At 42.9% G+C, this 25,290-nt stretch overlaps 6 protein-coding genes across 6 annotated transcripts; all 6 read right to left on the bottom strand.

Annotated features, from left to right (window-relative positions):
- Positions 1 to 985: 985 nt before the first annotated feature.
- On the bottom strand, positions 986 to 1,966 carry GET3 (Golgi to ER traffic- protein; the record flags this gene model as incomplete). Its single annotated transcript, XM_003834937.2, has 1 exon — positions 986 to 1,966. The coding sequence occupies one exon, from the start codon at positions 1,964 to 1,966 to the stop codon at positions 986 to 988; it is 981 nt and encodes a 326-aa protein (XP_003834985.2).
- Positions 1,967 to 2,005: 39 nt separating this feature from the next.
- On the bottom strand, positions 2,006 to 2,306 carry IAQ61_010923 (uncharacterized protein; the record flags this gene model as incomplete). The annotated part of the gene is made up of 2 exons (XM_066098984.1): positions 2,006 to 2,074; positions 2,148 to 2,306. The coding sequence occupies 2 exons, from the start codon at positions 2,304 to 2,306 to the stop codon at positions 2,006 to 2,008; spliced, it is 228 nt and encodes a 75-aa protein (XP_065951142.1).
- Positions 2,307 to 2,696: 390 nt separating this feature from the next.
- On the bottom strand, positions 2,697 to 6,772 carry IAQ61_010922 (uncharacterized protein; the record flags this gene model as incomplete). Its single annotated transcript, XM_066098983.1, has 4 exons — positions 2,697 to 2,847; positions 2,938 to 5,963; positions 6,054 to 6,289; positions 6,643 to 6,772. The coding sequence occupies 4 exons, from the start codon at positions 6,770 to 6,772 to the stop codon at positions 2,697 to 2,699; spliced, it is 3,543 nt and encodes a 1,180-aa protein (XP_065951141.1).
- Positions 6,773 to 6,849: 77 nt separating this feature from the next.
- Positions 6,850 to 8,424, bottom strand: IAQ61_010921 (uncharacterized protein; the record flags this gene model as incomplete). The annotated part of the gene is made up of 1 exon (XM_003834935.2): positions 6,850 to 8,424. One exon carries the CDS (start codon positions 8,422 to 8,424, stop codon positions 6,850 to 6,852), a length of 1,575 nt encoding a protein of 524 aa, XP_003834983.2.
- Positions 8,425 to 9,988: 1,564 nt separating this feature from the next.
- IAQ61_010920 (uncharacterized protein) lies at positions 9,989 to 10,566 on the bottom strand (the record flags this gene model as incomplete). Its single annotated transcript, XM_003834934.1, has 2 exons — positions 9,989 to 10,380; positions 10,440 to 10,566. The coding sequence occupies 2 exons, from the start codon at positions 10,564 to 10,566 to the stop codon at positions 9,989 to 9,991; spliced, it is 519 nt and encodes a 172-aa protein (XP_003834982.1).
- A 732-nt stretch (positions 10,567 to 11,298) lies between these two features.
- On the bottom strand, positions 11,299 to 13,665 carry IAQ61_010919 (uncharacterized protein; the record flags this gene model as incomplete). The annotated part of the gene is made up of 1 exon (XM_003834933.2): positions 11,299 to 13,665. One exon carries the CDS (start codon positions 13,663 to 13,665, stop codon positions 11,299 to 11,301), a length of 2,367 nt encoding a protein of 788 aa, XP_003834981.2.
- Positions 13,666 to 25,290: the final 11,625 nt, after the last annotated feature.

Genomic DNA, 25,290 nt, shown 5'->3' with positions numbered 1-25,290 from the left:
CACCTCGATGCGGCGAGTCGAGTCCCCAAGCGGACTAAGAAGCTGGGATGTGCTTGCGTGGCCCCAGCAGACCACGTGTGTAGAATGCACGGTGGACAGTGTTTACAGTATGCGGGGAACCCGGTACCGGTACGGAAACCTAGATGGCCAATGTCTTGCACTAAACTTGCCGCACATGTAGGTACACATGCCTGTTTGTCTGGACACGACACGACACGACACGACACGACACGATGCGCACTGACGGCGGGAGAAATAAAGTCGTGGTTTCCGATTAGGCACGGCGGGGGCATGATTGGACTCCCAGTGTCAAAACCAGTGTAATAGGTACGGCACATGCATACATACATACATACACACATGATACACCCATGATTCACAACACAAGTTCGCGCAAGCAGTCGCAGCGGTAAGAACGCTGCGACGACGGCGACGACAAACGATGCCAAAATGTCAGCTGGCAACGGGCACAAAGCAAAGAACAGGTCTAGTCCTAACGTCTTGTCCCGTTGCGATCCGGGCGGATGTATTCCCATCGTGTCAAGATATTTCCCGCAAACCAAAATCAAAAAAAAAAAAAACTACCGAGGCTTCTAAAAAAGAAAAAAGGTCCACCAAGTCCACTTGACCAACAAAACGAGACAGAAATGGCCTGGGTGGTCGACAGGGCGGATGCCCTAAGCCTGCTTTTGGGCGGAAAATGCGGAGAAGGCCTGGTGTCGGGTGCTAGAATGTGCAGGCATCTCTTCCCTGCCACACCTCTTCATATCCCTCTGGGATCGAGGACGTTGCAGTGCATCTCTCGACACCGCGACCTTGGAATGCGTACTCCAATACACCACGGACCCATGCTCGCGCCATCGGGTGGACAGGCCGAGGCTTATTCTTACTGCGGAGGGACAAACGGCTTCACGAGCATCTCGCTGAACCTGCAATGTTGGTCAGCATCGGACGGTAGTACCGATGCGCACATCAAAGGGAAGACTCACTTTTCCAACCTCTCTTTGCCCCGCACTTCCTCGACCAATAAAGGCATCTTGACCACATTGAACTCGTCGTACAGTTCCTCAATCTGGTCAAGATACTTCTTCTGCATCTTCCGTCGCGCATTGCACTGCTCACACGGGTTGTCTTGCTTGGGGAAGAGCAGTTGGTTCACGACAATGGAGTGCGTGTCAATCTCGTAGCTGTTGAGTTCTTGAATCATGCGCTCCGTCTCGTACAAGCTCAAGAACTCTGGGATGCAGACACAGACAAACGTCGTCAGATCTGCATCCTTGAACTGCCCATTGACTTCGGCAATGGTCTCCCTGAGCGCCTCCATCTTCTCAATCAGCTCATCCATATTCTGCCCGTTCGGTAATCTACCCGACGAGCCAAGGAAGGTGTTGAGCATGGGGCCGAACTGACGAGAGAGCTGCGAGACCTTGGAGAGCGCCTTCTCCATGACGGTGGGAAATTGTAGGAAGCGCAGCGTGTGGCCAGTAGGCGCCGTGTCGAAGATGATGACTTCGTACGACATGGACTTGACTTGCTTGAGCACCTCGGCAAAGGACATGGCTTCGTCTACACCGGGGATGCTAAAGGCCAAATCCTGCATCATGTTGCCCATGCCTCCGAGTCCCGCCATGGGATCCTCTCCCCCCTCTGCACCACTTGCCAGCAAGTCTTGTATACTGCCATTCGGGTCAATCTCCATGGCGCTGAGGTTGTCGAAGCCCTCGATGAGCCGGGCATCTTTGCCAAACTTCTGATTGAACGCGTCTGACAGGTTGTGCGCGGGGTCCGTCGAGATGAGGAGGACGGACTTGCGGTGTTTTGCCAGTTGTATCGCGAGCGAACACGATGTCGTCGTCTTTCCCACACCACCCTTGCCACCCACAAATATCCAGCGCAGCGTCTTCTGATCGAGAATGGACTGGAGTGTGGGCTCCATATCCGCGTCAATGAGCGCCGTGGATGCCATTTTGAATGTCCGCTGTAGTGTCGAATCGGTCGAGTGTGATCAAATTCGGCAAATGGTGGCTGGACAGTGGAGACTGGCCGACTTCTCTGTCTCTACAATGTGAATTTCCTGAATGTCGGTCAAGATCTGCCAGTATGCGGAAGCTTCGCGAAGCTTCCAACAGGGACATGCACACACATACCTTGATACCTTCAGGCGCTCTGTACCGCACTCCAGTTCCGTGCACAATCAACCAGGCTTGCGACTCTCGAATCCACAAAATCAGCACGTAATCTGTGTCGTTTGCCCACTGTGCGCACAAGTTGAAGTCGAAATGTTGGAACCCCGGCAGGCGCGTCATCACCCGTGACCCCACCATCCCCCCAAAACACAAACACCGCCACCTTCCCGATTGAGCGAAGAGGCCAATTTCCGTCTGAACTCAGCGCACAGTGGGAAAACCTGGGACAACGGCCAAAACAAGACTTTCTTGAGATTACATGCCCTAAAGCTTGCTGGAATGCAAACAAAGCTTGATAACGAAAAGGAAAAAAAACACATACTTGGATCCCTTGTCCGAAAATTGAGAATTTCAGAGGCAAAAATGATTTGCCAGTCTCATCAAGCATCACACCTTTTTCAGGAGTCTAGATAGGTGTATACACTAGATATAACTTCTTGCAAAAAAAAAACGCCAAAAAACACCATGTTCATGCCAGCCAGCCCTTCCCACTATCCTTGCACTCCGCACTCACTTCTTCTTACCCTTTGCCTTCTTCGCCGACCCGCTCGAAGCAACACTGCTAGCCCTCGAGGGAGACGTCGACGCCGGCGACGCCTTGGCCTTTACCACATCCAGCTGCTTGTTCTGTCCCGCATCAGCAATCACACTCAGTAAAATCCTGTTTGATCATGAACATACCTTGACCCCATTCTTTGCCTTCTTCTTAACCGGCTCCTCATCCTCGTCCTCCTCTGTCTCCTCTTCATACACACGCTTGCCGCCCTTGCCAGTCTGCGCATCCGCGTCGCCCAACTCCCGCACAATGGCCGTGATGAGCGTCGTGCATCGTCGGCCAATCTCCTGGGGCGTGCGGCTCAGGAAAAACCAGTCGAAGCGGAAGAGTGGGGATTCTCGAATTTCATCTCGAATCTTTTCGTAGATCATGTCGCCCTCGACCCCATGCTTGTGCAACATGACGACGAGGAACTTATCTTCCTCCTCCGTGTACACTTTCTTATTCGTTGTCGAAACTGTGTATTTGATCTGCATTTGCTGGAGAGGCATGCGGTACATGCCAACCTTCTTCGCGATGAGGTTTTTGCGGATTTCAGATTGGCGAACGCGCTGTTCACCCTCTTCGATCACGCCAATGTGCTTTTGCCATTGTTCCAGTGTCTTGTACTTCTTCCAGAACACTTTGGCGTAGGCGGCAATTTCATCCGCATCTTTGCCGTCGACTTCTTCCGAGATGCCTTCGTAGTTTGTGCGGCCGTACTTGGCAGTCCCGTTGAGGAACTGTTGGAAATCACGCTTGTTCCACTCGGGGAAACCTTTCTCAATCAAGCGTTCCTTCTCCGCCTTCTCCTCTTCTGTGAGGGGTTCGGCATTGTCAATCTCCTTCTGTGCAAGCTCTTGATCAGCCTCGCGAGCTTCGAGATCTTCATCAGGCCCATCCGGGAGTGGAGCCTTGAGGCCATTTTCCTTTCGATACCATGCCGTCTCCTTGTCTTGGAGCTCCGCCAATCGCTCGGGGAAGAATTGATAATCGTGAATGACGATTTGCTTGGGTGCCCTTGGGATCCTAGGCTGCTTGCTTTCAGTTCGTCCTCCAGTGACGAGGGCCTTGCGGTAGTATGAGTCGATGCCATAGTTTTGCTCCTTGCGTTCGCGCTTCGATGGGTTGATCCATGAGATGCCAATCTCCTTCTTGCGAGGCTGGAATGTCTCACCATTCCACTCATAAGTCGAGTCAGATGTGAACTTCTGTAGATCATCAAGACCAAGTGCCTCGTAGCGCTTGTTGAGCTTCTCAGTCATCTCCTCACCACGCTTCATGACTTCGTCGAACTCGTCATCCGCGAATTCTCCATCACCGGCAGGACCCAGTGCACCCTTGCTGTTGAAAACCTTTTCAGCACCATGTTGAATCATAGTCAGGAGTTCATCCTTCGAAGCAGCATTCTTTACAGGTTGCTGTGTGCGTCCTTGCTGGATGACAAGCTGGTCAAGACGCAGCTTTTGGGCTGCGCGCTCGAGAACCTTCTCTTCGATCGCACTCTCCGTCACGAAACGGAACACGTACACCTGCTTGGTCTGGCCAATACGATGAGCACGGTCCATAGCTTGAAGATCGGCCTGGGGATTCCAATCACTGTCGAAGAGTACAACAACGTCGGCAGTGGTCAAGTTGATACCCAAGCCGCCGGCGCGTGTGGTCAGCAAGAATAGAAATTTTTCGGAGCCCTCCTTGTTGTAATCATCGATGGCCTGGATACGATCTTCGTGGGCGGTCGATCCGTCGATACGGCAGTACTGATAGCCTCGCATTACCGAATAATCCTCCATGATGTCCAGCACTCGACTCATCTGGGAGAAGATGAGTACTCTGCTGCCCTTGGCCTTCATACGCTTGAGTAGCTTGTCAAGCATGACCATCTTGGCAGCGTTTGTAACCAGATGCTCATCTGTAGTGTACGGCGGACCTGGCTCTGCACCTTCGAACAGATAAGGGTGGTTACAGCACTTTCGCAGTTGCATAACAATATTAAGCAATCGTGTCTTCGATTCCTTAGTGCCAGCACCGCCATTGACAGCATCGATGTCTTTCTCGAGAATCTTTTTGTACCATTGCACTTGCATGTCAGACATGCCAACGTACAAATTGATTTCCTTTTTGGGCAGAAGTGACTTTTCCACATCGGCCTTGACACGCCGAAGCAAAAAGGGTCGCAAAACCTTGTGTAGCTGTTGAACGACAGCGTCAGAGTCAGCATTTTGTTGCGAGAACCAGTCGTCGAAAGCGGCAGAGTCTCCGAAAACGTCGGGAAGTAAGAAGTTGAGAAGTGCCCATAGCTCATGCAAATTGTTTTGAAGAGGAGTACCAGTGATGAGCAGCCTGCTTCTTGAATTGAACACGCGGACCATCTGTGCAAGTGACGACTCTTCGTTCTTGATGCGATGCGCCTCATCGATGATGATGTACTCCCATGCAAACTTCTTCAAGTGTGTCTTCTCTCGTAGAATCATCTCGTATGAGGTAATGCAAACGTCGAATTTTTCGTCAACCAGTCGATCCTTGATGAGCTCGGCACGGTCGTCCTTGTTTCCCTGAAGGACCAGGACGTTGATTTCTGGGCACCACTTTCCAAATTCACGCTTCCAGTTGTCGAGCGTTGATTTTGGAACGGCGACAAGATGTGGACCAGTTATGCCTGCAATAAAGCGCAGGTAACCGAGGAAGGAAATCGTCTGCAGCGTCTTTCCGAGACCCATCTCATCGGCGAGAATTCCCGAGATACCGTTCTCATGCAGAGAAATCAGCCAGTTGAGACCTGCAACTTGGTAATCGCGCATGGTGCCGCCCTTGATGAAGCCTGGTGACTCGCGAAAGACGGTCTCGTTGTGCCCACCATGCTTCTCTTCGCGCACCAACTCGGCGTCCTCCTCTTGTTCTGTCTTGCGCCTGCGTTCTGCGGCCGCACCACCTTTGCGCACCTTGCTTGCTTTCGACTTCTTGACCTCTTCCGCGTCTTGGCGATCAATCTCTGCGAGAATTTCCTTGATGCGTGGGTTGGGGTTGGTATCGATGAAGTGACGGAAGAGGTCAGTGAGGCCAAGGAGGTAACGGAAGCGCCGAATGGTATCGTCTTCCTTGGACGCGCCCAGACGATCGTGCTTCTTGCCGTAGATGCTCTTTCGCATGTTCATCACTTCAGCGCGTCGCTTGCGACCGTCTTGATGCCCATGGTCGCCTGCGACACTGCTTGCTGTCGTGTTTGGATTTGTGTCAGAGTCCTTTTTCAGTCATTAGTATGTGCGCAGCATGACCCAACAGAAAGGGGCCGCTTTATTCGTACAGTATAGTCTGGTGTATCTAAGTTATACTGTGTCTATAATGTCAGCAGACCATCCGGTGAATGGATACAATGCACCCGCTCCCTTGCTCTTGCTGAGGTAGAGGGAAGGCGCAGGTAGAGGCATACTTACCCCAAACTTCTTGAAGCCGTTCATCTTGTCATCCTGCTGATCCTGCATCTCCACGTCGGAATGCGCCGAGGCTTCGCCATCAGATTCAACAGCGCTCTTGCGCGCCATAATGCCCGTTTCGTCGTTCGCCGCGTCTAGTCGCGTATAATTCGTTGTCGCTATGTTCGCGTGTGGTCGTAGTGGCGATTTCGAGAGGAAGGTCAATGATTGATCGATGGCCGGATTGACGCGTCGGGGTTGTCGTTGCGCGGGTGGCTTGAAGCGTAGGGATGTAAAGTAGAGAGGCAGAATAGTGTGGTAGAGACGTCTTGGCGCGTCGGCGGAGACGCTAGTGCTTCTAGAGTACAAACCTATGGCATTCAGGGATGCTTCTTTAGTCTGATATGCTTAAGTCATCAAGACCATCGATTCAACCGTGGTAACTGTAGTGATGCTAACGTCCACGAACCTCTCCTTTCCCAGATCCAGTGAGCTGCAATAGCTTTACATGGTCGCGACCTCAACGCGTATTCAGGACGCGTCTTGAATATGACGTCAGAAAGTTGTCTCCAACTATACTGACTCCATGTGATGAAGCTTTGTGTATGGACATCTAACGTAGTAATCCTGAATATCATATTTCGTCAATGTCTCTGTTTGGTCCTGTCTAAATTCATATACATTATAGTTAGTGGCATACCGGTATAACCTATCATCAATACTCCAGAAGCTCTCGCCTTAGCAAGATATCACCCCCTGTCAACCCACTTCTCCCCACCAAACTCTCCTTCAAAATCTCTGCCTCATACAAATCCTCGATAAGCGAAAACAGCATGCCATCACACCCCTTGGCCGCCAAAAAATTCGCCGATATAGGTAGATACTCGACATGCCCCGTAATACTCGAATTGTACGGCGCCTCACCGATCGGGACCACGAAATCCGGTACCTCGGCCATGATCGAGATGCGGCTGTTGCTCCAGCCAAAAGGTACACCAGGGGGACTCAAGTACGTATTGCGGTACAATGTGCGACCGGCAGTACCATACATGACCAGACTCTGCGAGCATGTTTCAGCGGACGGGGCAAGGAATGTCTCGTTCGCCCAATTCATAAAGATGGTCTTGTTGCTAACGGCTTCATCGATGGTGTTTGTTTGGTTGTCGCCCCATGCCCATCGTGCCAGAGGTACAGGATTGACAAACGGCAGACGGCCATCATGTCTCTGCGCATAATCGACGTAAAACGGTTCACGGACGAGCTCGACTTGTTGCTTGGTGATGAGGATGGCATAAGTCAAGTTCATCAGGGTGTCTAGATTGCTTAGATGCGGATTATCCGTGCTAAAGGACTCTGTGACGTTAAAGGCGGTGAAATTCGCACTTAGGAAGTTGGTCACGTTGCCCAAGAAGTCTACCAGGAGTTCCGTGGCTGCATCGCTTGCTGTGGTAGGCCAAGCGAGAGTTTTAATGCTAGTAGGGTAAGTCTTAGTTACGGTCATGTTCACTCCATACATGGCTTGCGCCGCGTCCTTCCAGAGAATCGGGTTACGGGCCAACAATCCAGGGGTGTCGAATACCGGGCTGAGGGGCATGGTGTATTCCAGAGAAACGAGTCCATGAGAAGGTCTGTTGCCGTAAAGCCCTTGAACTTGGGAGGGTCCACGGACCGAACCTCCAGTATCAGATCCGAGGGAGACATCGAGCCAAGGATATGCAGCAGTACCAGCACCACCACCTGAAGAGCTGGATGAAGTATCCTGGTACCCATCACCACGAGGATTAAATGCTGCGTGGTAGTCGACCCAGTCGGCAGTAGCCGTCTCGCCGTTTGCAAATTGCGAAGTGATCATCTTGCCTATAATAATAGCACCAGCATCGATAAGGTTCTGTACGGGCGGCGCCGTGTTGTTGGCGGGAGGATACAGCCAATACCAGGCACGATTTCCGTTCGAGGTACGCAAACCGTTGATATCGTATATGTCTTTGATACCAATGCGCACTCCAGCCAATGGTCTCTCTATCGTCTTCGTGAAATAAAGACGAGATGGGACAGCGATGGCCTGGTTCTGCCCTTGCACGCCTGCTGGAAGTACCGAGTACGAACCGTCACCGTTGGCAGTGACCGACTCTGTGAATGCTCCTTGAACATCAGGAAACAGCCTCCAAGCCTCGTAGACATGACCGGCAGCGGTCATGAAGTATGGACCGGATGGCAATTCACGTGAGGCAGTGCCTGAAAGGATCGTGCTGGAAGAATCGAATGGTTTACTGTCTCCTTGGATAAACATGGCTGTAAATTGTTAGAATATCATTTAAAATCGTGACGGTGATACGCACCTTCAAGAAAGCCTTCCTGCCAAACATCGTCCTTCTCGCCATAGGATGCTACCTGTGTCTCGTTCGATGCAACGGTGATCGGTACAAACATGGCATCGTTGAACAATGCCTCAATTTCATTGCAACCCGTGATGCTTGCCACAGGCTTAGGGGGCAAGAAGTAATCGATGTCTCCAAGTGTGACCGTAAAGCCTGTTGTTGAGACCGCAGCCTGGACGCAACTGGTGACGAGTGGCGCGATAGCCAGTAATCGGAAGAAGCCCATCTTGCCTGCTTGGTACCGTGATGGAAAGGCGGGAAAGAGTCGCACTTCGTACTTCAAAGGGCTCACAAAGCCCTTTTATACAAACGCTAATGGCATGCGTATGCCAAGTACCGGTGGCTGCTCAGCTTCATGATCTCCATCCCACACGAATAGAGTCAGGGCTCTATCCCGACTAATCCTTTCGTCGGATCCCCCATGTCGGGCAATACGTGGGACTGGATCATCTAGCAGGATCACCCAGCTAGCAAATCAAAAGCAGTGCATCTGACCCGTTGGAGACGAGAGATAAGCGTGAAGCAGGCGTGTCTAACTGGGCCGACACGCCATGGTGCCTAGGTGCACATTCTTAGGTACATGCATCCTTACGTACGTCAACAGCATGGTCTACTATCGCAATGAGGAAGGTGGAAAAGGTCCTGGGGCGTGGGTTTGTGAAGTCCAAGACGGATGGCCCAGTCTTATCGCGTGGTTGGAGTGGAGTAGCGCGCGGGTCGGCAAATGATAGGTAAGATATCCCTATAGGGTAGGTCAAGGCAGGTCTAAGCGAGCGTCGAAGGACGTCGAATTGGGTAGAGATCATAGCAAAGGACTGGGTCCAAGCCGGAGATTTTGGTCATTAGATGCTTGCATGCTTGTCAATATACATTGTCGAGAAGTTGTAGAGTGCAATGTGAGCCGTGAGCCGTGGTCGCCGGGAGAGATGCGCTACCGGTATCGGAGCTGCGATAAGTTGACCCACCGATTGGCCAACAATTGGCTAACAACCACGGACAGGAATCACACAATCGGATGGGTTCCTACTGCAAGTCAGCCTCGTGTTATGTATAGGCATCCATGGGTGTATGTACTGTAGAGTGCAATTGCTTCTTGGCACCTGGCTCTGAACGTATGTGAGCACTTCATACCTTTTACCTCCCTTTCTCCAGTGAGTAAACTCGTGATCCAAAGCTCCCGATATGCTGCTGGTACGATGAGCTTGTCTTAGACAAAAGTCGCAATCCATTCAAGTTAGATGGCAGAAGTGGACAACAATTTAGTGAACGTTCTTCATTGAAGTTCGGGGGTCTTTTGTCCTGTTCAAAGTGGTGTTGACGTATTACGCACTGCTCGATACCCAAGAGAAGTCAAGACGGATCGAGACTATCAGAGCTTGATCAAAATCCGGTGAACTGATTCCTCTCACCAATCATCATTCTCTAATCACTCACTTTTCCTACAAAAAAATCCCACGCTTCTCTCTACTCCTCTCCTCACTGCCTCTTCTTTGCCTTGGCCTGTCCACCCCTCAATCCCATCCCATGGATGTAGACCAAGCTGCCTCCCAGATACGCCGCCCACATGGTCGCAGGTAGTGCCACCAAGGCGCTTAGTAGAATGTTGGTATCTGTAGGCATGAAACCTGGGTTCGACCTCCGAGTCCACCAATTATACGCCGCAGCCACAACACCAAGATCATTGATCAGTGCATGCATCACACCGACCTTTGCCTTCTTAGACGAGAAACCGTCGCGCTGAATCACAGGCATAAGCTCGTATGCGCCGGTAGCAATGGCTGGGGCGGAGAAGAGGAGAGTGAGGATGGTGGCATAGTAGGAGAGCAGGGGTAGCATTGCTGGGCTAATAGCTATATCGAGGGTTTTAACTGGATAGATGCATCAGCTGCTGGAATCATGAAAAGGAATCTTGGGAAGGGTCAATTACAGGCTGAGCCTACAATGGTCGAGGTAGGACCATTATTGGAAAGAAAGTAGACGGCGTCAAGACCGCCGGCGAGGAGGGTGGTGGTTATAGGAAAGTGTACAGTCGCAGGATGGGTTGGGTGGCTCATTTTGGCGATGAAAGCGGGCAAGTCTTTATGTGTGTCTTGTGCTTCGTGTTCATCCAATCTCGACAGAACTGAGGATGGTGAGAATTTGGAAGAACGAGAAAAGAGTAAACAATAAATCCAGCTCTGGTTCTGCAGCCATGGGACGGACCACAAGCTGTGGAGAGCCGATGTTGGTGCAATGCTTAGGTAATCGATTCCAGCCAATAGGACTGCAGTGATTGCTCATGCCATCCTAGCGTTCCTGAGACATAACCAGTAGAGCTGACGATCGTCGCTCGTTTAGGTTTGGTGCCGCGGCCTGCACTAGCAGCCAGTTCACCGCTTCGTCTCCAGCTTCATTGGATGAAATCTCTCCACCACAGCAATATACTTCACGTGAATACAGTGCCTGTCTATTATAATCAAAGCTGCACACGCAGTCTTTGGTCGATAATACTGCTAAATTACTCAAGACTCGATGCTCGAACGTGGTGTCTCGAACGACACCACGTCCTTCTCTAACACTTATTCTACAGCAACTTGCAAACATGCAACCTGCTTCTCTCCAAGTCTTAGCGTCGCTTTCTCCCCGTTTCGTACCTCCTATACTTCCTCTATTCACTGAGCGTATCTCACGGTACATCGATCCACAACACACGACGCCGTCTTGGTGCGATTTAGCCGCCGAGTCTTCCTGTCGAGTCCAATACCGGGTTGCACATAGCGATGTCTTGGGCAAGCCTAACGATCCCTTTATGGTCTGAGATAGGCCATGAGGTTGTTCTCCACATTGTTTCGAGGTCGGGAGAATAGCGTCAAGTCCAAACGAGTCCCCAAATTGTAGGGCAGCAACCCTCGGAGTGTGAGAGCATCTGGCTCATCTAATGGAACACCACCACCACAGTAAGAAGGCAATTCGGGGTCGAAAGGGACTAGACGTGAACTATTGTGTGATGCAAAATTGTTCAAAATGCTTATGAGCACGCTCTTTTCGTGGTTTGAAAGCCTCGATGCTGTTGTCGGTTCGTGCTGCGTTGCGATCTGAACAAGCTGTTCTTTTGGCTTATTGATCGTGGATAAGTCGGATAAAGCTAGAAGAGGCTCAGATGCGACACGCTGTAAGAAGGCGTGAAGCGCAGCACTATCTTCCGGAGTGGGCTTGTGCCTATCTTGATCTACCAGAGGTTGGTTATGACATTCTGATAATGCAGACATCTTCATTTGTATGTCAGCAGGGACGGTTGTTACAACAACATCCATAAGAGCATTCAAGTTGCACTCTTGTTCCGATGAGGAGATGTTTAGGCCTGGAGGATGCAATGACTTTACTGTCCCGCTCAAATCCCCCTGTGCTAGAATGCACTTTGCTGGAGTATTGGATGTGTTCTCGTGCTCATCCAAATACATCGGACGCGCCCAATTCTCGATGCGGCAATGTGGCTCTGCATACAGCTCGATCGAGTCCTGGTACTCCATCAGGGCATTGTAAGCGAAGCGCCAGCAAAAGTCCCAGTCATATTTTACTAGGGATCCATCGCTGTCCTCGATGAGCTTCCTCAGCTGCTCATTGTCTTGCTCGAATCGATTGTCTGGAATAAGTTCCTCTTGATTGACCTCGTCCAGCCAGCTTACTACCACGAAACCTCCTTTGGCCGGATCAACAGGTTGCGCATGTAGACCATCGAACACTCGCTTCGCGCTCGGAATATACAAGTATGGGCGTTGAATTGGGATCGGATTTAGCCATGCTTCCTCTTCGTCGGTAAGGAAGTGCTCCAGTGTATCAGGAAGCCGCAGTCCACGGACATGACCAATGTGGTAGCGAAGTATGGCTTCGATGCCATCGATTCCCATCTTCTGCTTCCACCACAGCAGTTTGGCCTGCATGTATTCGGGATCGTCGCCAAAGTCATCCTCGCATGGCAGAAGTCCTGTGGAGAACAGATCTATGGGGTCCAAGTTGGCTTTTTCAAAGACCTCTCGCCAAACCTGAAGGATGTCTGGGCCCTCGAGTCCGAAGCGAGCGGGGACGTTTTCTCGGTTGTCAAGAATACCGCTGCCCCAATCAACATCATGCGGTTGATGGTGGTATGCCCACCAGAATTCGTCAGGGTTGGGCGCACGCAAATTCTCTAGTTTCACCAAAGTCCATGCTAAGAAGAAGTCATTCTGTCCAGAATTCTCGTGCAAATGACGATTGGACTCTTTTAGCTGTTTAGCAGCCGATGAGATAGTCTCCTGTTTTGGGTGCTCGATTTCGTCAAGCTGGACCTTGTCTGTGATCTGCTCATTGTCCTGTTGGTACAACTTCAGAGCTTCGGCCGCTTTCCTTCCAGCTTCGCAAGATGAGAAAAGATATGGATCCTCAGGCAAATCATCACGGACCGAAACCTCTTCGACGAAGACGACATGCTCATCATTACTGAATTGAACGCGAACAATCAGATCCGCTTTAGTGAGTGGCACTATGTTGGCTTCCACGTGTGGCAGTGGTAGTTCGTCCAAGTCCTCAATCAACACCAGCGAGTGGTTCTGGTCCTGCGAGTCTTGCATCATCTCCGAGGTATATTCGGCACATTTGGGGTTTAAGAATATCTCTTCGAACTTTTTGGAGAGCATCTTGTGGTGCCCAGACGTGGCTTCTGCAGCGTATGCGAACTCGAGCTTGAGTTCAGGATTGACTGCCCCGAGGTGAAAAGCCAGTATTCCGGTCTGATGCTTCATGTACGCATTGTTGTACTCTTTTAAGATACGCAGACTACCATCAGGAAGTTTGTCATCCACGAAATCGTCGACCTGCGGCAGTGAAGCGATCTCGGCATCCTCAGCACCCTTTCGCATCAAGACGCTATGCATAAAGTTGAGATCAGCAATCTCGTTATCTCCATCGATACTGTTGCCGATAGAGGATACTGGGTTGTGTCGAGGAACTGCAAATGCGTCTGACAGAAGGTGAATCGCAAGGTCCTCATGATCAGGCTTCAAGCCAATTATGTCCTTGTTATAATGTGGACAGGCGGGCTCCTTGCGAAATGTGTCAAGAAGCATGGAGCTAGGTGATACAAGATCAGGATTGGATGTGTTTGCAGTAGTGTTTGCTCCGCTGTGAGTTGTTGACATGGCGGTGGGAATTGCGATGGGTGCCCATTGAGCCAGGGAAAAAGAGCATGCGGCCGCCATCAGCGAATCCCTGCGAAGGCGATTAGAGTCTTTTGGATAAGGCTACAAGATGATATCAGGTTTACCCTGTGAAGAGTAGAGGATATGACTGACGGTGCGAGTGGTTGGGCGGTTTGATAGCGAACGAGCGACACCGATATTGAAGAAGATGAGCCACGAGCTATCGCGTTGGTATGATGCGCTGTCGACAAAAGAAAGCTCGTAACGCTGCAATCTCAGGAATCACGTCCCTTCTGACTGCCAATTCTTGCGCGAATGCTTCGTGTCGTTCGAGTTGGTGTGTTGGGGAATTTAAACCAGCAGGAAGAGCTTTTGTAGGCAAAAGTGTGCAACAATGAGGTTGAGGTTGATTGGAAGCTACTCAAAAGTATAGAGAATTCTGAGCGAGGCAGGTCAAGAGTGATATAGTAGAAGGGGAGCGCGCCCGCGCTACGTGCGTCAACAATGACGGTCGCGGTGAAAGATAGACGCGTCCTCGACAGTGCTCATTTCGCGTTTTCACTACAACTGAGCTTTCACACGGTCGGCATCATTTGGTTTGTGCGTTTTCACAGCTATCTGTAAGTCTGTAAAGATCTGGTTCGAAGAGAATACATATTTGAAAGCAAGATGGCTTTGAAGGCCCTGGAGGCTCGAGATGTTGGCGTCTTCAATGCACGCCATCGTGAATAGAGTATGTATGTATCTTCCATCCCGGGCCTCCAAGTAATCGTGAATTCACAGCTGTTACGCAAATTATAAGCGCCAGTTCGATCTTAGAGGATATCCCACTGCAGTTCAACGGAGACGGTATGAGTTGTCCGGTTAAGTAGTCAGATGACTAAAATACGGACTATGTCTTATCTTTGTTTACTCAAATTGAAAGATTCACTTGATTCGTATGGGAAGATACCGTCAAAATGATCAGCAATAGTCGCGAGTAGGACTATGCCTTTGGTACTATTTAAGAGAAGACGACAGGCAGGGTAATTCAAAATACAATACAGCAACACTAGGGAACACTTACCTCCTTTATAGCGCATCTCCACCGCCTGTTGCTTGCATTGGTATATAGACTCCACTTATGAGGTTTTTCTAAAACCCTTTATCCCTCTAGGCTCTTCTCTAGGGATCAGCTTTAGTTCGTAGAGCTTGTATATGCGCGGAGAAGCTGTCTTAGCTTAGCAGCAAGGATAGCGGTCCGCTCACTTAACATGAAGTCTCTCAAAATCATTAATCCCAAGATTCGACCTCAGTAATATTAAGGTCTAGCTTGTGGATGGAGAGGACGTAGTTGTTGATGGTAACCAGCCGCAAGTGACTAGGCTGAGGCACGTGTGTACCTGTGGATATATTTGCATATTTGCAATACTATTATAGACTAGCCTTAAGGGAGAATACAATAAGCGTTAATAATAGTATTTAGTATCTTAAAGGAGAGGGAAGCCCTCTACGCCTTTTATCGCAAACCAAGAATGGGGCAAAAGTGAACACTGTTACCCCACCCTAACAAGTTAATATATATGGTGGGATATTGATAAGATATTTGTATTGCGACACCTTTTTATAGGTGTTGCAGGAGGGATATCAACTGGATCACGGAGCATCTTGATCCGATCAATCCTGGTCAAATACCCCTTTATGACCCACTATCTAATCAACTGCCAGCTTACTGCTAAGTGCCTAATAAAAAGCAGGAGCTCTAGTAAGGAAGGTTTACTAATTATTCACCTTCTAGTAAGGGTAGCTAAAGCTCTATATATATAAGTCTAATCGTAGTAGATATAATCTAATAATCTATCTCCTAAATTATTCCTAACCTTAGTAATCTAAATTTCTATAGTTATAAGCCTAGTTTGCACTTTACCTTATTAAAGATTATCCTATCTATTTAAGCGTATTATTTAACTTAGATACTAAGCTAGCAAGCTTTATTTTTTTTATACTATTTCTTAAGCAGAAGCTTACTTATTACTCTTCTACTATAAGCGACTAAATCCTAAAGGGGGATATCCTACTCACTAGATTAACTAACTAGCCTACCTAGTACATTCAATTTAGATACTATACCCTAACTAAAGGGATCTAGGTAGAGGTAGACCCTAATACTTAGGATACTAAAAATTACTTTAAGAATAAACCTATTAAGCCTAGCATGCTAATAGGTATTACACTATCTAATATAATAAGCAAGTAGTATAAACTCTAAATAGCCTAGTACTAAGCTTGCTTATTAGATTAGGTATTAAAGTTATTAGTAATCTAGAACCTTTTTATATAGGTTAATAATATAGTAGATTAAGGGATCCTTACCCTAGCCTATATAGAGCTTGTTAATTAAGGAAGAGTAACCCTCTAAGCACTTATCTAAGTGGTCTATAATAACCTAGTGCTAACTAATTTAAGCGCTATAATACTAGTAAGATTATAGTATAAAGCTTATCTTGCTAAGGTAAAGATAAGTAGCTAAGACGCTAATTACTAGTAGAAAGAGTGGATAATCCTATATACACAAGCTAAGGTATATAACGTTCCTAATATTAAAGGATAGCTTATAGTACAGGACTATCTTAAAGCTTTATCTACTAGGATCTTACTAGATTAAGGTTAAACTATGTTTTAAAGGATTATTAAAAAGTTAGTAATAGGAGAGCTAACTTATAACCTCCTACAGGTTACTAAAATCTATTTATTACTTCTCTAAGAGAATAATATAAGATTAAGCTCTAAGGGACCTAGAGTGTTTGTAATAATAGGAGCTCTACCTTCTAATTAACCTAAGAAGGAGTCTTTATACCTATATAGTAGATCCTACCTATAGAAGCCTCCTAAATATAAAAATATTATTAAAGCTTAGATAGATATAGGTAATAAGCTTACTACTACCTAATAATTAGAGATTAAGAAAAAGATTAATAGGAATTAAAAATTTAAAGAAATAAGAAAAGCTCTAATTAAGTCCTATCCTATTAATTAAGATTATAGTAGTAAGGTAAACGCGATTACCTATCTAGGTAGTATCTAGGTAGCACTAATTAACTCTATATTAATAGTAGAGAAAATAAATAGGATCTATTTAACTATAGACTTTAAAGCTTACGCTCTATTAAAGAGTACTATCTTTAATAACAGGGGTGTAGTATACCTAGTTAATAATATAAGCTACCTAGAAGAAAGCTTATTTAGATTAGTTAGATATAAGATAGTTAAAGCAGGAACTTAAGCTTTTCTAATCTTAGGCAGAGGGACTAGAGTAATCCCTAATACTCTTAATAGACTAAGAGGTCTAAAAATAGAAGATTTAGTGCTTACTAATATAGTGTTAGTAGAAGGATTTTATATAAATATAATATTAGAAGCTTAATTACTTAAAGTAGGAGTTTAGTTCCTTAGGCTAGATGCCACCTTATAGTTTAGATTATTAGAAAAGAGCGTTGTATTAGCTAAGTTACTACGCAAGTTTAACTTAACTTTCCTAGAATATAAGCCCTCTACTCCTTATCTAATAATCTAAAGTATAGTGCCTAAATAACCCTAATAATCCTAGATAACTTACCTAAGATATAATAGTAAGGAGCTTTAGCACTAATAATTAGGCTATTTAGGACCTAAGGCGCTTAAAGCTCTAGTTAAGTTAGTAATAAACGTTAGAATTAAAGGAACTCCTAGGAGCAAATGCGAGCACTGCGCTATTACACATGCCTAATAGGTTATATTAAGATAACTAAGGGAAAGATTACTATATCTATACTACTAGGTATTATAGGATCTATTTAATATGCTAACAGGTATAGCTTACAAGTAATAGATCTTAGTATTAAAGTGCGACTACTTAGGAAAGCTTTATACCTATCTACTACAAGCTAAAAACCTTAATAAGATTATATAGGTGTTTAAAGATTTTAAGAGCTTAATACTTAACTAATATAAGCTTAGTATAGTTAAGATTATGCAAGATAATAATATTGTAACACTCCCTTAGTGTAGCAAATCTTGCTTTTAGATCTAGGTAGCTAACAATAGTATTAAAATTAAGAGCTCACCTGTATATACCTATAAACCTAATAGAGGAGTAGAAAGAGTAGGGCAGGAGATTATAACAAAATTAATTAAAATAAGTATTAGAGCTAACCTACTAATAAAGCTCTAGCCTAAAATTATTAAAGCAGCAACTTAGCTCTATAATATAAGCCTGTCCTATGCTTATAATATAATATTACCTAATAAAGTGCTAGATTGTTAGTTTACTAGATACTTTAGGTAGTAGCAACTAGAGCAGATAAGGGAGGCAACTACTAATCTCCGCCCTAATTAGAGTACAATATACGCCTATAGCTATTAAGCTTACCCCCTTAACAGAGATTAAGCAGCTAGGCGTTATAAGAGGGTTTTTAAGGTAAACCCTTAGGGTTATATTAGATCTCTAGTAGGATATAGAGTATCTAATATATATAGGATATAAATCCCCTTACTTAATTAGATTATTATAACGCAGAATGTTACCTTTAATAAGGATCTTTTCTATAAAGAGAAAGATCTAGAGTAGCTTTAATAGTTAGAAGCTTAAAAAATAGTTAATATTATTAGTAAAGATAAGATCTATAATATAGGAGAAGTATATAAAGAGCTTAATATCTTTAATTAGCTTTATATTATAGTAGAGTAATATAAGGAGTCTAGTAAGCAAGGAGGACTAAACCTAGCGTAGGAGCTAGGGGGTAGGGTAGAGCTAGAGGAGGTAGATAATTAGGCTAGCTAGCCTAGTAATTTATAACCCCCTAAGCAGACACCTCTAGCGTAGGTACTAAGTATAGCTAGCTTAGTACAAAGGATCTATATAAAGTCCCCTAAGCTAATAGGGCTCTAAACTCCTAAACTAATACTAGAACTAAACTTTAGTATAGGAGACAAAGGATCTATATAGGTTATAGATTAGGGTCTTACTACCTAAGATAGTAGTAATCTAACTTACTTTAACACTATAATAGGTAGCTCCTAGGAAAGACCTAGAGGAGAGAGTGCTATTAGTAGGTTACTCTATAAGAGCACGGAGATAAGTAAGGGCACCCTATCTAGCTCTTATAGGGGTGGTAAGCAGAGCTCCTACCTACCTACTTTAGGACTAGATTCTGTATCTCCTATAGATCCCTTATAAGCAGCACCTAGAGCTCCTAGAAGAAGTAGAAAACTATAAGTTAAAGGACTACCACTAACGTGTGTTAGTAAGCAAGCTTAGGGACAGGACCCTAATAAACTACTAGGAGGCTCTATAAGTATAGGGATATATATAGTAGTAGATCTATTAGATATAAATCTAATTAGAAATCCCTTATATAATCTTTTAGTATATCCTAAACTAAACGCTATAATCTACGCTATAATTATAGTAGTAATAAGGAGTAAATCTCCTAAAAACCCTAAAAGAAATACGCACTAGGACGCTCTACAAAAAGAGCTAAAATAATAGAAGGATCTCTATAACTACTAAATAGGATAGTAATTTAGAGACGTAGTATATAAAGAAATTAATACTCTACTAAACGCTAGTACCTAGGAGGAGATTAATAGGCTAAATAAGGGAGAGCATCTACTCCTACTTAAATAGGTGTTTATATATAAGCTTAATTAGGATAGTTACCTAATTAAGTGTAAAGCAAGGATAGTAGTAAGAGGAGATCTATAGCTTACTAACTTAATTTATTTAACCTACATAGCTACCCTAGCAGCTTAAACCTTTAGGACTATAATAGCTATTAGAGCTAGGTTTAACCTTAAGATATATTAATATAATATTATTAGAGCTTTCCTTAACGCCTTAAGGGATTAACACCCTATAGTTATCTACAAGCTACCTAAAGGATATTAAATACCTAGGAAGTGCGTTAAGCTTAAATAAGCTCTATATAGACTAAAAGACTTACTATTATTATAGTATAATAAGCTTTTAACTACACTCTAAGAAAATAAGCTTATTACTTCTAAAGAGGAGCTATAGCTATTCTTTAACAGAGATTGCAGTATCTTGTTAATATTCTATGTGGACAATATCCTATTGCTCTATTACTAAAACTACGCAAGCTAAGCTTACAAAGTTATCTAAGCTCTAAAGCAAAGATATACTATAGAAGAAAAGGGACCTATAAGCTAGTTTCTAGGGGTAAGAGTAATCTAGGATAGAAAGAGATAGATAATAACACTTATTTATAATAAATATATTAACAAGATTGCAAAGAAATTTAATCTAGTAGAGATAGGAAAATTCCCTACTATACTACTATTAAGTAAAGATATTAAAAAGAGTATAGGAGAAGCTACTAAAAAAGAGATTAAGGACTATTAGGAGCGCGTTAGATTAATCCTTTACACCTTAATTATAGTGCGCCCTAATATTACCTATATAGCCTCCTAGCTCTCCTAATACCTTACTAACCTATCTAAATAATACTTTAATACAGTTAATTAAGTAATTATCTATCTATACTAAACTTAATACTAATTAATTAAATATAGGAATAGGGATCCTAATAAGCTTATAATATATAGTAATGCGTTATTTACTAATAATATTAATACTTAGCAATTATTATATAGATACCTAATTACGCTCTTTAGAGAACCTATTATTTAGAAGGTAGCTTAATAAGTAACTATTACTACTTTAACTACTAAGGTAGAGCTCCTTATACTTAAGTAAGTAAGTAAAGAAGTAATAGTGTTAAAACGCTTTTTAACTAAAATACACCTTACTTTAGATACTACCTAGATAATTAATTATAATAATTAATAAACTATTAGGTTAGTAGTAGGTAATAATAAAAGGATTACTACTAAGCTACGCTATATAGATATTTAAAACATGTGGCTAAGATAAGAGTATATAAAAGGATCTTTCTATATTACTTACCTACCTACTAGTAATATACTAGCTAATAGGCTTACTAAAAACCTAACTATATAATAATTTATAAGGTTTAGGGAGTACCTAAAGTTATATAATAGTAAAGTATATATTATATAGTATTAATTAAAGTAAGGTAGTATATAAGATCTATTAATATATAATATAAAAATAACTAACTATAGCCTACCTCTCTATTATTAACTAGGTAGCTTCCCTAAGGAGCTCTATTACACGTGTAAAGCGTGCCTTAGAGTCTATAGAGAGCTACCTAGGTTACCCTAACCTAGGATCTATAGGGGGAACCTTAGAGGAGCTAGAGTCCTTATCTTCTAATAAGGAGCTCTAGGCGCCCTTAGCTATAGTAGTAGCCTTACGCGTAAGCTTAGTAGTAGTAGTAGTAGCTTTTACTAGCTTCTACTATTTAGCCTTACTCTTCTTAAGGAGCACTAAGACCCTCTGCTTCTTATCCTTAAGAAGGTCTTAGCTCTTACCTACCTGCTTCCTTGCTAGAAAGGATAGTATAGAATATTAGGTAAGCTTAGGGCTATTAGTTTATTAGTATAGATCTTACTAAGTATTATAAAGAAAAAATTCTTATATAGATTATATATATTAGGATATAGCTATACCTAAAGTAGTACTACTAGTACTAAGTCCCCCTACTAGAAGAGTTATAGCACTTACTATTAGACTTATTAAAGAGCGTAGAGTATAGATAATTTAGATAAGTTTTAGTATAATAAATACTAGGCTCTCTATAGTAGGAGGATCTTAGGGTCTCCTTAGGAGCTAAAGAGGGAGTAGGAGCAGGGATATTAAGTAGGGTCTAGGGAGGAGCAGGAGCTAGAGTTAGAGTTAGAGCTAGAGTAGTAAGAGCTAAGGCAGGAGCGCCCTTCCTTAGCTTCTTAATCTTAACTATAGTAGTAGTAGCTATATACTTAGCTACTATACGCTCTATAACAGCCTTACGCTTAGTAGTAGTGCGCTCTTCTTTAGTAGTAGTAGCTTTAGTAATAGTAGCTTTAGTAGTATAGGAGGTAATAAGGGTAGTATAGGTAGAGTAAGCGTAAGTAGTAGTTTTTAACTTTAACTAAGATATAGGTTAGTAGGGATATAGGTATAGTTTATATTGAAATCTAGATTACTAAGGTTAGGAATAATTTAGGAGATAGATTATTAAATTGTATCTACTACGATTAGACTTATATATATAGAGCTTTAGCTACCCTTACTAGATAGTAAATAATTAGTAAACCTTCCTTACTAGAGCTCCTGCTTTTTATTAGGCACTTAGTAGTAAGCTAGTAGTTAATTAGATAGTGGGTTATATAGGGGTATTAATTAGGATTAATTAGATTAAGATACTCTATAATCTAGTTAATATCCCTCCTATAATACACCCCCTAGGTATAGGTAGATCTTTTATTATTATAGTTATGCTTATAGTTAGTAGGTAGTGTAGCTAATTAGAGTGTTGTATATCTAAAGGGTTAAATTAGCTTACCCTTTAGATACTAACTAGCGCGCCTTCCTTATTTAGCCTGCGCTTGCGCGCGTAGATATTATCTAGATAGAGCTCTATAACTCTATCTACCTAACTATAATCTTTACTATAGCTTAAGTTATAAGATTATATAACCCTAAAGATCTAAACTATACCTATATCCTTACTAACCTATATCTTAGTTAAAGTTAAAACCTACTACTTACGCTTACTCTACCTACGCTGCCCTTATTACCTCCTACGTAGCTAAAGCTATAGTTACTAAAGCTACTACTACTAAAGAAGAGCGCGCTACTACTAAGCGTAAGGCTATTATAGAGTGTATAGTAGCTAAGCGCGTAGCTACTACTACTATAGCTAAGATTGTGAAGCTAAGGAAGGTTGCTCCTGCTCTAGCTCCTACTACTCTAGCTCTAACTCTAGCTCCTGCTCCTCCCTAGACCCTACCTAATATTCCTACTCCTACTTCTACTCCCTCTTTAGCTCCTAAGGAGACCCTAAGATCCTCCTACTATAGAGAGCCTAGTATTTATTATACTAAAACTTATCTAAATTATCTATACTTTACGCTCTTTAATAAGTCTAATAGTAAGTGCTATAACTCTTCTAGTAGGGGGACTTAGTACTAGTAGTACTCCTCTAGGTATAGCTATATCCCTATATATATAATCTATATAAGAATTTTTCCTTTATAATACTTAGTAAGATCTATACTAATAAACTAATAGCCCTAAGCTTGCCTAATATTCTACGCTATCCTTCCTAGTAAGGAAGTAGGTAGGTAAGAGCTAAGACCTTCTTAAGGATAAGAAGTAGAGGGTCTTAGTGCTCCTTAAGAAGAGTAAGGCTAAATAGTAGAAGCTAGTAAAAGCTACTACTACTACTACTAAGCTTGCGCGCAAGGCTACTACTATAGCTAAGGGCGCCTAGAGCTCCTTATTAGAAGATAAGGACTCTAGCTCCTCTAAGGTTCCCCCTATAGATCCTAGGTTAGGGTAACCTAGGTAGCTCTCTATAGACTCTAAGGCACGCTTTACACGTGTAATAGAGCTCCTTAGGGAAGCTACCTAGTTAATAATAGAGAGGTAGGCTATAGTTAGTTATTTTTATATTATATATTAATAGATCTTATATACTACCTTACTTTAATTAATACTATATAATATATACTTTACTATTATATAACTTTAGGTGCTCCCTAAACCTTATAAATTATTATATAGTTAGGTTTTTAGTAAGCCTATTAGCTAGTATATTACTAGTAGGTAGGTAAGTAATATAGAAAGATCCTTTTATATACTCTTATCTTAGCTATATGTTTTAAATATCTATATAGCGTAGCTTAGTAGTGATCCTTTTATTATTACCTACTACTAACCTAATAGTTTATTAATTATTATAATTAATTATCTAGGTAGTATCTAAAGTAAGGTGTATTTTAGTTAAAAAGCGTTTTAACACTATTACTTCTTTACTTACTTACTTAAGTATAAGGAGCTCTGCCTTAGTAGTTAAAGTAGTAATAGTTACTTATTAAGCTGCCTTCTAAATAATAGGTTCTCTAAAGAGCGTGATTAGGTATCTATATAATAATTGCTAAGTATTAATATTATTAGTAAATAACGCATTACTATATATTATAAGCTTATTAGGATCCCTATTCCTATATTTAATTAATTAGTATTAAGTTTAGTATAGATAGATAATTACTTAATTAACTGTATTAAAGTATTATTTAGATAGGTTAGTAAGGTATTAGGAGAGCTAGGAGGCTATATAGGTAATATTAGGGCGCACTATAATTAAGGTGTAAAGGATTAATCTAACGCGCTCCTAATAGTCCTTAATCTCTTTTTTAGTGGCTTCTCCTATACTCTTTTTAATATCTTTACTTAATAGTAGTATAGTAGGGAATTTTCCTATCTCTACTAGATTAAATTTCTTTATAATCTTGTTAATGTATTTATTATAAATAAGTGTTATTATCTATCTCTTTCTATCCTAGATTACTCTTACCCCTAGAAACTAGCTTATAGGTCCCTTTTCTTCTATAGTATATCTTTACTTTAGAGCTTGGATAACTTTGTAAGCTTAGCTTGCGTAGTTTTAGTAATAGAGCGATAGGATATTGTCCATATAGAATATTAACAAGATACTGCAATCTCTGTTAAAGAATAGCTATAGCTCCTCTTTAGAAGTAATAAGCTTATTTTCTTAGAGTGTAGTTAAAAGCTTATTATACTATAATAATAGTAAGTCTTTTAGTCTATATAGAGCTTGTTTAAGCTTAACGCACTTCCTAGGTATTTAATATCCTTTAGGTAGCTTGTAGATAACTATAGGGTGTTAATCCCTTAAGGCGTTAAGGAAAGCTCTAATAATATTATATTAATATATCTTAAGGTTAAACCTAGCTCTAATAGCTATTATAGTCCTAAAGGTTTAAGCTGCTAGGGTAGCTATGTAGGTTAAATAAATTAAGTTAGTAAGCTATAGATCTCCTCTTACTACTATCCTTGCTTTACACTTAATTAGGTAACTATCCTAATTAAGCTTATATATAAACACCTATTTAAGTAGGAGTAGATGCTCTCCCTTATTTAGCCTATTAATCTCCTCCTAGGTACTAGCGTTTAGTAGAGTATTAATTTCTTTATATACTACGTCTCTAAATTACTATCCTATTTAGTAGTTATAGAGATCCTTCTATTATTTTAGCTCTTTTTGTAGAGCGTCCTAGTGCGTATTTCTTTTAGGGTTTTTAGGAGATTTACTCCTTATTACTACTATAATTATAGCGTAGATTATAGCGTTTAGTTTAGGATATACTAAAAGATTATATAAGGGATTTCTAATTAGATTTATATCTAATAGATCTACTACTATATATATCCCTATACTTATAGAGCCTCCTAGTAGTTTATTAGGGTCCTGTCCCTAAGCTTGCTTACTAACACACGTTAGTGGTAGTCCTTTAACTTATAGTTTTCTACTTCTTCTAGGAGCTCTAGGTGCTGCTTATAAGGGATCTATAGGAGATACAGAATCTAGTCCTAAAGTAGGTAGGTAGGAGCTCTGCTTACCACCCCTATAAGAGCTAGATAGGGTGCCCTTACTTATCTCCGTGCTCTTATAGAGTAACCTACTAATAGCACTCTCTCCTCTAGGTCTTTCCTAGGAG

The sequence above is a fragment of the Plenodomus lingam genome (assembly GCF_022343315.1).
Source record: "Plenodomus lingam strain CAN1 chromosome Unknown contig_9, whole genome shotgun sequence".
Lineage (NCBI taxonomy): Eukaryota > Fungi > Ascomycota > Dothideomycetes > Pleosporales > Leptosphaeriaceae > Plenodomus > Plenodomus lingam.
This window is presented reverse-complemented; position numbering and strand designations above follow the sequence as displayed.